This window comes from Ovis canadensis, chromosome 7, assembly GCF_042477335.2.
Source record: "Ovis canadensis isolate MfBH-ARS-UI-01 breed Bighorn chromosome 7, ARS-UI_OviCan_v2, whole genome shotgun sequence".
Taxonomy (NCBI): Eukaryota; Metazoa; Chordata; class Mammalia; order Artiodactyla; family Bovidae; genus Ovis; species Ovis canadensis.
This window is the reverse complement of record NC_091251.1, coordinates 36616993-36629077: the sequence shown is the minus strand read 5'-3', so window position 1 is coordinate 36629077 and position 12085 is coordinate 36616993. Positions and strand designations below refer to the sequence as shown.

At 47.4% G+C, this 12085-nt stretch overlaps 1 protein-coding gene and 1 long non-coding RNA gene across 18 annotated transcripts in view; one reads left to right on the top strand and one right to left on the bottom strand.

Annotated features, from left to right (window-relative positions):
* Positions 1–449: 449 nt before the first annotated feature.
* RNASE13 (ribonuclease A family member 13 (inactive)) overlaps positions 450–12085 on the bottom strand; it is a 46050-nt gene continuing 34414 nt past the window's right edge. For 2 of the 17 annotated variants that reach the window (XM_069595944.1, XM_069595942.1), the window contains exons 2-6: positions 4683–4739; positions 2773–2960; positions 2462–2570; positions 2137–2316; positions 450–1848 (exon numbers count right to left, since the gene is read on the bottom strand). In XM_069595944.1, coding sequence (XP_069452045.1) covers positions 1382–1848; positions 2137–2316; positions 2462–2489 — 675 coding nt within the window. In that variant the 5' untranslated portion in view covers positions 2490–2570; positions 2773–2960; positions 4683–4739 and the 3' untranslated portion in view covers positions 450–1381. Of the gene's footprint in view, positions 1852–2136; positions 4408–4682; positions 4747–7455; positions 8104–12085 lie in introns of those variants that run through there. The other 15 variants (XM_069595948.1, XM_069595949.1, XM_069595943.1 and 12 more) reach the window with 14 other exon arrangements.
* LOC138443465 (uncharacterized) lies at positions 1791–2650 on the top strand. The gene is made up of 3 exons (XR_011258163.1): positions 1791–1865; positions 2094–2339; positions 2568–2650. It is a non-coding gene; the product is annotated as an uncharacterized lncRNA (long non-coding RNA).

Genomic DNA, 12085 nt, shown 5'->3' with positions numbered 1-12085 from the left:
CTGTTATGAGTTTATTCTAGAGCTAAGAGTTTCCCCGGTGGCTCGAGAATGTGCCTGCAATGCAGAAGATGTGCAGGAGAGGTGAGTTCTATCCCTGGGTCAGGAAGATCCCCTGGAGTAGGAAATGACAACCCACTCCAATATACTTGCCTAGAAAATTCCATAGACAGAGGAGCCTGGTGGGCTACAGTCCATGGGGTCGCAAGAGTCAGATACGACTGAGCACACAACACAACAGGGGTAAGGAGACTTCATTTTCAACCCAGTCCAGAGCTGAGCTTTACCCCACCCACCTCCATCATGGTAGACATGGAACAGAAGATCCTACTGACCCTACCACCAAAGGGTGGCCCAGGAAGATGGCCAGAGGTGGGTGACCTCCAGGACTCTGAGAGTAGGAGTTCTGATGCATTGCAGAAAAAGTAATGAAATCAGAACTAATTCAGATGTGCTTTTTATCTTTTTATTTGGCAATGATTAGACTCACAGGCAGATGTAAAAAAAAGTACAGAGATCCCATGTACCCTTCTCCCAGTTTCATCCAATGGTTGCATCTTACATAATTCAAATATGGTTTTAAAACCTTCTGTGACCACAGCTGAGCCCACTTCATCCCTGCCTTGTCAGAGGCAGATCCTGGATTTGGGGGGATATCAGAAGGAGCTTCGGGAAGGAAAAGGACGCAGGAATCTCTGGGAGAACAGGTCAGAGAAGATAATTTAAAACTCCAGTGGTCCAAGGCAAGAAGGATGGAAGGAAAAGAGGTCAGAGAAAGAATACAGGCAGACTAAAGAGGTTGGAAGTGTGGGGGAGAGACTGAGAGCTGAGGGGGATGTCCTGGAGAAATGAAGCTAATATGAGTCCAAGACTCTCAGGGAGGGTCCTACAGCTAGAGATGGCCACTGTACAGGTGAACGAGTGGAGGGAATCGTAAGGGAGATGGGGAAGACCGAGAAGGGAAAGGTGGCAGGGAGAGGATTTGAGACTCAGAACCGGTGCCATGGTGTAGCTGAGGCTCTGGGACTCCGGCCAGGATTCAGGATCTGGCCCAGTAGATGGACAGTCGCTGCCAACTGGACACAGTCAGCTTCTTGGGTGGGTAAAACGGTCTGTGGGAGAGCGAGAATGGTGGTGGGGTGGTGGGGGGAGGGAAGCAAGACAGAAAAGGCCGAGAAGACAGCACAACTTTGCATGGTGACCAAAAGTCTGGACATACTTCCTGCCTCCCTGGTCTCTTGGGATGGGACTCTGCCTGCCTGTGAAGTCGGAGAGGAAGCCTTGTACCAGGAATCTGAGCTTTGGGAGTGGGGACAGGCTAGTGTGTAGCAGCGGCCGTGGGCAGGGAGTTGCGGGGGTGGTTTCAGACCAAAGGCCTCCCTTCCTAGTAGAGGCCAATGATATCTATGGGTTCACCATCATACTTTTCAGAGCAGAGCAGATAGAGCCTTTGGTTGGTCAGGGTGCTGTTGTAGCGGCAGCTGGTGGGCGGCTGTCTGTAGTACAGGGAGCAAATTGTGAGCGGGACGGAGTCCTGGGTGAGCGTGCAGTATTCATTGTAATTCTCACAGAAGCTCTCACTGTACTTGCAGAAATTCCAGATGGTTGTCCAAGGGGCATGTAAGACATAATGGGTCTTTGGGCAATACCAGCTTTCTTGCCTGCCCCGAACATAGGACATCAGACCATTGCAGTAACCTTGGAAACCTTTGGCGTAGGTAACCTTGGGATAGTCAACGTGTAAGGTACGGAAGTTCTTGATGGCAAGCTGAGTCTTGATGTTGTCAACCAAAGCTGTCCCTAGAACAACCTGGAGGAAGAGGAGCTGGGCCGCAAGTGGTGCCATTCTTCCTGCTGACAGAGTTAAGGTGGTTGGAGACAGAGGTGGGCCTGGGTGGCTGGCTGTCCCTGCCCAGAGCCTCCATTGTGCCCCCAGCCTCCCCAGTGTGCCCTCCCCTATGCCTTCAAGGCCCAACTGTCCCTCAGAGATCATCCAGCCCAAGTCCTCATGCATCAGACAGAGGAGACATTTGCCCAAGCTCACCCCGCTGGTCGGCCAACTCTAACCATTCCCCCTGACCCTGGGTCTACCTTAGAATCTCAGCTTCACCCCATCCATCTGGGAGCTGTGACACTTACGAAATAAGAGGTCCAAGTGGTCCTTGGGTAAGAGGCTCTTCCTGATTACCCTGGCCCGGTTAGTCCTTCTGGTAAAAATGCGGAGGGTCCAGAAGTGACAGGCTCCACAGCACTTGCCTGACTGCAGCTGAGGAGGGACGGGAGCTGGAAGGCAGCAGGACAGAGGCGGAGTCCTCCTGCCTGAGGCCAAGGACAGCCAACAGGTGAGAGAAGAGGCTAGAAAGGTTGGTGGATAAAGACTGGTTTGGGAGGAGGGCATGTCCCCTGGGTTTGAGGAGCCCCTGGGCTGAGGGGGCTGGATGAGGAGGAGGAAAGAGCCATTTACCTTCTGCTCTCCTCCTCCCTGGTGTCATCAGAACACTAAGTTCCAGCCTCTGTGCCAGAAATCCCCTGGTTCTTAGGCTTCCTTTGATGTCTTCTCTGGTTCACAGGCCCTGCTCCCGTGGAAAGGTGATAAAGAAAGCTCTGGCATGTTTCTGAGAAGCAAGGTGCTGCTTACTCCTGACCCTCAGAGAACAGGGGGTCTCCTACTCTCTCGTCCCACTCCTGGGGGCCCCAGGGCCACATGTACAAGGGAGCCTCCCTGCCTCCTGAGTGCAGGGCTAAGAACCAAAGACCATTCTGTGGACCCCTCACCGTCTCCGTCACCAGCTGCGCTCCAGTGGTGATCATGCTGACCTTGTAGCCTCAGGCCCTTTAGCGTCAGGGCCCTCCTGGAAACCTATGAGGGCTGACCCCGAAGGCTCAAACTTGTCAGGTGGGAGTAGACAGCGTAGCCTGGGCTTGAGGCGGTGTGGGCCAGTGCCCAATAGATCAGATTCTTGCTGTTTAAAAAAAAACAAATGCCAGGCTACTACATCTTTTTCATCAACCCCTGCCCCTTCACAGTCCTGGACTTCCACAGGCCTCTGGGCCTTGCCTCCAGCACCTGTTGTCCAGGTTGTGTCTTAGGACAGCTTACCATTCTCTCCCTGGAGAGCAGGAAAAGAGAGTCAGAACAGAACCCTGAGTGTTCCAAGGCCGGTGTGTGATTCACAAGGGGTAGGGGGCACGGGGAGATGCATGGGTGTTCCTCATTCACAGCCCCTTAACCTTGCTCTTTCTTTTTTAAAGAAATTTTCTTTTCTTTATTCATTTATGGCTGTGTGGGTCTTCATTGCTGTGCACAGGCTTTCCCTACTTGCAAAGAGCAGGGGCTACTCTCTGGTCAGGATGCACAGGCTTCTCTTCGCAGTGGCTTCTCGTTGCAGAGCGTGGGCGTACAGGCTTTAGAAGTTGCTGCTCACGGGCTCTAGAGCGCAGGCTCAGTAGTTGTGGCACAAGGGCTTAGTTGCCCCAAGCCATGTGGAATCTTCCTGCACCAGGGACCGAACCGGTCGGTCCTGCATTGGCAGGAGGATGCTTACTCACCGCACCACCAGCAAAGTCCAGGCTTGCTCTTTCCGACAACACAAGGCAGACTCCAAAACCAAACCCATCCTCCTCCAACTTGCTTTCCCTCCTGCCTTGTCTGTTTCCTCAGTTACCTCTGCAAGAAATCTGAGAGTGATCCTCCACCTTACCCTCTCCCTAATCCCATCCATTTGGAGGCAGTACTACAAGATGGTTAAGAGCCTGGTTTGTGTTGAGCCAAACAGACCAGGAATTGAATCCTGGCTCTGATGCTTCCAGGCTTAGTTCACTAAACCAGTATAAGTTTCAGTTTCTTCATCTGTCAGTGAGGATAATATTCCATACCTTGAAGCAGTATTAGCATTCATGAAGATGTATATCAGAAGCTCTTAGCCCAGGGCCTGGCACTGGTATGAGCTCGAGTCCCTCAGTCACGTAGCCCTGACAATCTCTTGACTAAGATTTTCCTGGAACTTGTCTCTTCCATTCCTATTCCTTCTCCTGCACAGGATCTCCCTTCTCTTGGACACGACACACTCTCCAACCACAAGAGGACTCTCCATCTCATGGGACAGAAGACCTCCCTGACGTGGCCCCACCCTGTCTCCAGCTGCATCTCCATCCCTGCCTGCCTCCACCGCAGCTTGTTCATGTTATCTCCTCTAGCCAGAATGCTGCTCTCTCCTCCCACTCGCATCCCCACCCTCAGTTCTCCTGAGCCAGTTCATGTGGAGATCAACCCAGAGGTCATGTTTAAGAAGCCTCTGTTTGGAGCATCTCCTTAGGGAAATGTGCACAGCTAGGCAGGTGAGGGGAAAGCCCACACAGGCAGGTGGTTCATCTGTATCCTTCAGGCTGGTCTATCAGCCAACACTCTGTGGGAGCCCATGAAGGGTGGTGCCAGAGCCTGGCTGACTCAAGTCTTTGTTTTGAGGAAGCTAGCATTGTGTGGCCCCAGTCTCAGACCATGCCACCTCTTCCTTATTTGCTCAAGGCTGCAGCTTCCCTTGGAAGAGAAAGGGGCTTTTCATGCTGCTTGGTCTTCCACTTCCTTCATTTGCTACTCCCCCTTCATCACTGACCTCCACTTGCACAATTACAGAAATGGAACAACACATCATAAAAGTTTAGGACATGATCTCAGGTTAACCTACTGAGCTTCTGTTTCCTCTTCTAGACAATGGGGTTGATGCCTTCCTTTCCTCATGAGGCTGTGAGAATAAAATGAGAGAGTCAGTATGGAAATGCCTTTTAGTCATTGAACAATATATAAATAGATAACTAGTTATGCTCCTATACCAACTTACTTTTTATTCCCAGCTCACTCAACATTGGCAAGTCTTATATTCCCCGAATGAGCCAAGTGACCTCCCCACATCCCCAATGCCAATCTAGAGCCCTCTGTAATGCCTGACTTAAATTCGTCTTCACCAAGCCTTCTATTAGTCATGCCCCATGCTAATTGCTTGAAAATATTTTAAAATTGTTAAATACTACCTGAAAAGCACTACAACAAATATTGGGGGAAATAGAAAAGTAAATGAGACAGTTCCAGTCCAGATTAAATTTACAATTCAGTAGGAACAACACACAGATGAACATATGTTACAAAGTCATGATCGTGGGACCAGAAAAAGTGCTGAGTGTATGATTGGCCTTTAAGTTTCAATCTTCAATCCTTGTGGTTTGGTCTTTAAAATCCCATCCTGATCCGTAGTATTGCTTCATCCATTCTGACATCCTTGTCATGGTTTCATCTGCTCCTGAGGCCTGAGATTTGTGAAATTGTTGCCCTGTTATACTGGACTTTACTTATACAATAATCATCCTAGAGATGAAGAAACTTTTAGAGATGGACAGCAGCTTGCTTGAGGCCACCTGTCTAATTCAGTGGCTCTCAAGGGGGAGCAGTTAATCATGTCTGGAGCCTTTTTTGGTTGTCACAACTGGGAGGCGCTACTGGCATCTAGTGGGTAGAGGCCAGAGATGCTGCTCAACGTCTTACATTGCACAAGACAGCTCCCACAACAAAGATGCACCCAGATGAAAATGGAGCTTGTGCTGAGGTTGAAAACTTCTGGTCTAATGACAGAATCAGATTTCCTAACAAGAGCAAACTTACTTATACCTTACGTATTGAAAAGGATTGGTAAATATCTAAAACTTAGAGATTTTTTGTTTGTTTGTTTGACTTTGCTTGTGATGGTGCTGGTTCTTCTGCCAGCCAGAGGACTACTGACAGTTCATCACTGAAACAACCTTTTGTTATTTTCCCCTGAAACTGACTCTCTGCATACAGCCATGTACACATTCTCTCCCTCCTCCCCTCCCCAGGGGTAGGATTCTAGAACCACTGGCGAGACTGACAAGGACAAAGATGATTCCCTATGATCCAGGGGGAGCCTAAGCAAGCTCACTACAATCTCGGTGGCTTTACCTTCGCCCTTTCCAAATCGAATGGTTCAAATAGCAAACTGTCCTGGGTTGTCCTTGAACTCAGAGGATTGTTTCAACCACTTCAACCTCCTTGTCATAGTTTGACCTTCACCCCGGGGTTAGAGTTCAGCAGCTGCACTGTCAGTTCCTCAACTGGGACTGGGATCATTCAGGTGATACCACCTGGGAATGGGATCACTCAAGGGCAGGACAAATGCCTTCTAACCTAGAATTTAAATCCTTTAGGGTCACTAACTGTGCTGTACCCTGTGGGAATAGTATAACAGATGGTCCTTGTCTTCTGGGAATTGACAGTCAAAACTGGAGGGAAACAAATATATATGAAGAAATAACCAGTGATTTAAGGCAGAAAATTATACATTTTGACGACAGTAAATGTAGGAATTTAAAGACGAGAGAGATCCCTCTGAATTAGGAAGGCCAAAGAAAGCTTTTTGGAGGGAAATTGAAACCTTTGAATGGATCTCGAGGAACAATTAAGTGGAGATAAAGAGAATTATGAGCCTACTGTATAGCACATGGAACCCTGCTCAATGTTATGTCGAAACCTGGACGCAACGGGAGTTTGGGGGAGAATGGATATAAGTATATGTATGTCTGAGTCCCTTTGCTGTTCGCCTGAAAGTATCACAATGTTGTTAATCGGTTATATTCCAATACAAAATAAAATTTTTTTAAATATGAATAGCATGTATAATATATATTTTAGAAAACGTATGAATTTTTTGCCCCCAAAATTTATGACATTTTGATTCCACTTGTTTGACTTAGTATGAATAGAATACTAGATTTCTAATTAAAAGAAATAGATACACATCAAGCAACAAAGTTTTACTGTATAGCACAGGGAGCTATAGTCAGTATCTTGTAATAACCTATAGTGGAAAATAATCTGAAAATAATGTATGTGTATACGTATAACTGAATTACCTTACTGTGCACCTGAAACATTGTAAGTCAACTGTACTTCAATAAAATATACTGAAGGAGGAAAAAAGCGAGATAGTTGCAGCCTCGAAGCATGAAAAAAAAAAAAAAAGAGGGGGTGGGGAGAATTATGAAAGGCATGTTTGAGGAAAGAAAAAAACCCAGCCTGGCTGAGACTGAGGCACTCAGTGGGAGAAAAGTCAGAGACGAAGTCAGAAAGGCAGGTTTGCCAGATTGTGGCAGACCTTGGGCATCAAGCTAAGGAATTTTTAACTTATTCCATAGACAAATGAGGAACTGGCAATGGCTTACGGGACAAAGTGACCTGGTGAGGCCTCTCAAGCCCAGACCAGGTTCCCCACCCCTACATCCTGGCTGGTCTAAAGGAGCCAAGGATTCCAACCTTCTGTCACTGCTGCCTCCTACAGATCCCAGCTGTTCCAGGAGAGGTCATGAGAATTCAAAGACCCAAAGCGAATCCCACATCTGACCCCAACTTGCTATTTGTTTCACTTTCCTCGTCTGCAAAAATGAGTCCATTACCTTTATTTATCCTAGGAGCAACACAGAATAACAGAACTTGGATCTGCTCCTGCTTGGAAGGAAAGGCTCATGGGCTTTCCATGGGTCTCCAGAGGCTGTGTAGAACTCCAGAAGAGAGAGCGCCTGGGCTCTGAAGGGTGGGCACCAATCCAGGTTCGGCCTCCTCTCTCCCAGGCCCCCTCCACCCCTTCCAACAAGGGCTAGAGGAAGTAGCAGCTGTTGTCCTGAGGGGAAGACAGGCAGAGGTCCACCTGGCACTGTTGGGATTTTTACAACACCAGCCCCAGCAACTTTAAACACACACACATGCACCATACACCACACACACACAGCAGTGGCCCAGGGGAAGGTTAGGCCAAGAGCAGAGACGATGACACTAGAAAGAGAAGGAGGCTACCTCGCAGCCCTACATAGAGGCTTGCTTCCCCCTCATCTCCTCTCCCACCATTTTGTCTTCTCTCCCCTCTTTAATTTGTCTTTTCTCCCTTCTGCCAGCCTTCCCGACCAGTCCTTGGCCTGATGCCTGACTCCTTTTGTTCTCCCTAACCTTATTCCCCTTCCTCCATCCTTTCTCGCCCTGTGAATGCAGTGAAGGAAACATGGCAAAATTATCCTACCGAGTGCAAAGTGAAGCAGATCTTGGAAACTGTACAGTTTCAGTGAATAAATAAACGAAATCACCTGCCTTATCCAAACAGTGGAGGCAAAGTAAGGGTTTCAGCCTGAACTGTGTAAACAGTCGGCTTAACTGTTCAGTTTTCACGGGCAAATCTAAACGTTGACTCCCTCTTCCCTTTGACCTGAGACAGCGTGGCCATATTTACTTTCACAGAACACTAAGGTAGACTTTTTTTAGAACCCCACACGATGAAGTCGAAGAGCACACTGGATAATTATGTTAACAGGAAAACACAAGAGCAGAGGGCAGTGCAAGCTGTGGTTTGGAATCATCTCACTCTAGAATAATAAGAAGTGAGGAGGAGTCCGGCAGGCGAGGAATCCAAATGAGCTCTTGGCCTTTCCACCCCCTCTCTAATCCCAGCCTCCAGTCCAGGGCAGGACTGGCCTGGGCTGATGTGCCTTCTGTCCACATTCTGCCTTAACCCTTGCATTCCTACAGCAGCACAGGCACAATTCTCTACCCAGAAGTTCAAACTACAAAGAATCAGGCGCCTGAACAAAGCAGTGAATGCTGTTAGCACCGCCAAGGCCTCACCAAGGGGCAACCAGGGGAGTCGGAGGCCTGTGCTAACCTGCTCCTGGTTCTCTGCTGCCATCTAGTGGTGTTTCTCACTCCAGCACCATTTTTTTCTTCCAGAGATTCTCCATCCTGACCCACAGCTGTGCTCTCCAGCTACTAAAATGACGTCCCCAACCTCAAAACATACACCCCACCTCCCTGACTCAAAATCCTAACTTCTGGACCAGAACACAAACTGTATGACTCAGATTTGCACGACCTGGATGGTTCATGTGGCTTCTCGGCAGTCACATACGCACAACAGCCAGGGAATCTTTAAACAGATAGATCTTCTTCTCCTCTGCGTTTTTTGGTGTGTGTGTGGTTTTTTTTTTTTTTTTTTTTTTTTACTATGCAGCTTGCAGGATCTGCTTCCTGACCAGGGATTGAACTCAGGCCATGGCAATGAAAGTCTGGACTCCTAGCCACTAGGCCACCCTGAAACTCTCTTTATTCCTCTGCTTAGAACCCTCCTAGGCTCCCCGCTGTGTACACAGCAAAACCTGTGTGTGCATGCTCAGTTGCTCAGTCATGTTCGACTCTTTGCAACCCCATGGACTGTAATCTGCCAGGCTCTTCTGTTCATGGAAACTTCCAAGCAAGAATACTGGAGCAGGTTGCCATTTCCTATTCTAGGGGATCTTCCCAGCCCAGGAATCAAAGCTGTGCTTCCTGTGTTTCCTGCATTGGCAGGTGACTCTTTACCACTGAGCCACCACAGTCCTTTTTTTTTTTTTTCCTTTTTTTCAGCCCTCCAACACAGTCCTTCTAATGGTCTCTGAGGCTTCCATGATCTGGCCTCTGGACCCTTCTGACCCTATCACTCACCCACTCCAGCCACACTGGGCTCTTTACTGTTCCTCCAACCGCCTAGGCATCCATCTGCTATAGGGCCTTTGCAGTGCTGTCCCCTCTGCTTTTTCATACTGGAGAGGGGACAGCATCATGATGAACAAGGCTAGTGGAGGTGATGGAATTCCAGTTGAGCTATTTCAAATCCTAAAAGATAATGCTGTTAACGGGATGCACTCAATATGTCAGCAAATTTAGAAAACTCAGCAGGACTGAAAAAGGTCAGTTTTCATTCCAATGCCAAAGAAAGGCAATGCCAAAGAATGTGCAAACGACCACACCATTGTACTCATCTTACACGCTAACAAAGTAATGCTCAGAATTCTCCAAGCCAGGCTTCAGCAATACTTGAACTGTGAACTTCCAGATGTTCAAGCTGGTTTTAGAAAAGGCAGAGGAACCAGAGATCAAATTACCAACATCCGCTGGATCATTGAAAAAGCTAGAGAGTTTCAGAAAAACATTTACTTCTGCTTTATTGATTACGCCAAAGCCTTTGACTGTGTGGATCACAATAAACTGGAAAATTCTTAAAGAGATGGGAATACCCAATCACCTGACCTGCCTCCTGACGAATCTGTATTCAGGTCAAGAAGCAACAGTTAGAACTGGATATGGAACAACAGACTGGCTCCAAATCCAGAAAGGAGTACATCAAGACTATATATTGCACCCTGCTTATTTAACTTCTATGCAGAGTACATCATGAGAAACGCTGGACTGGAAGAAACACAAGCTGGAATCAAGATTGCGGGGAGAAATATCAATAACCTCAGATATGCAGATGACACCATCCTTATGGCAGAAAGTGAAGAAGAACTAAAGAGACTCTTAATGAAAGTGAAAGAGGAGAGTAAAAAAGTTCAACATGCAAAAAACTGAGATCATGGCTTCCAGTCCTATCACTTCATAGGAAATAGATGGAGAAACAATGGAAACAGTGACAGACTTTATTTTCTTGGGCTCCAAAATTGCTTCAGCTGGTGACTGCAGCCATGAAATTAAAAGACGCTTGCTCCTTGGAAGAAAATCTATGACCAACCTAGACAGCATATTAAAAAGCAGAGACATCAATTTGCCGACAAAAGTCCATCTAGTCAAAGCTATGGTTTTTCCAGTAGTCATTATAGATGTGAGAGTTGGACTACAAAGCTGAGCACTGAAGAATTGATGCTTTTGAACTGTGGTGTTGGAGAAGACTCTTGAGAGTCCCTGGGACTGCAAGGAGATCCAACTAGTCCATCCTAAAGGAAATCAGTCCTGAATATTCATTGGAAGGACTGAGGAAGCTGAAGCTGAAACTCCAATACTTTGGCTACCTGATGTGACTGACTCACTGGAAAAGACCCTGATGCTGGGAAAAATTGAAGGCGGGAGAAGGGGTCAACAGAAGATGAGATGGTTGGATGGCATCACCAGCTCAATGGATGTGAGTTTCAGCAATGGACCGGGAAGCCTGGCATGCTGCAGTCCATGGGATCACAAAGAGCTGGACGCGACTGAGTGACTGAACTGAACTGAATCCCTCTGCTTTGGAGCCTTCTTCCCCAGACAAGAACAAGTTCACTTTCTCACCTTCAAGTGTTTTTCCAGTCACCTACTTCAATGACCCAGTTTAAAAATCACTGCCTACCAATCTCCATTTTTTCTTTTTTCCTTAGCAATGATCACTTTGCACAAAATATGTATTTTTTTTTTTACTGTCCTTCCTCCAATGTTATGTAAATATTCTCTTCCCTCAATGAAATGTAAGCATTCCAAAGGTAGGGATTTTGACTTTTATTCACTGGTATATCCCAAGCTCCTTGGCCCATAGTAGATGCTGACTACGTGAACGAACCTGAATCCACTATTCTGAGATCACTTACTGCTTACAAGTAAATCCTGAGAAGAAGAACACTGTTCATGTCCGTTTTCTAGGCCTTCCATCCACCTGTAGTGATGCTTCTCTTCCTTGGTATCTCAGTTCTTCTGAGTCTCACATACCAAGCTCACTGGAGCCACAGGAGCGGCATGGACTCCAGCTCTCCGCACAGCTGTAACTGCCGCAAGTAACAGGGAGCACAGGCGGAGGAAGGTCTAGTTAGCTGTGGAGCAGCATCCCCACCAGCAGCATTCTCAAATTTGGACACTAAGGGCTGAAATTTTTAATAAAGCAGTGAGGGAAAGAGTGAAGGATGAGAGGTGTTGGGCATCATCTCCAGGTAAAGCCAGGTGACCTTGCTTGACCCTGGAACAGGAGGGACCCAGAAGGATGAATCACTGTAGGATGGTTGAGTTGGAATGGTGCTGGGAATAGTGGCTGTGACGATTGGTCCACTTCGCTGTCTCCACCAAAAGATTAGCAAAAAGTCCTGATGATAAGACGTCATGCAAAGTAACCTTCTAGACTATTCCATCTGTATCTCAGATCAGAAAAAAGCAACCCTTACCACCACAGCCATGGGCTCTTCCCAGAATCAGAACCAGAGGTGTATATAGGAGAGGATAAATGACAGCTCTCATTTGGGGTAGACACCTGGGTCAAGTGTTTTATCA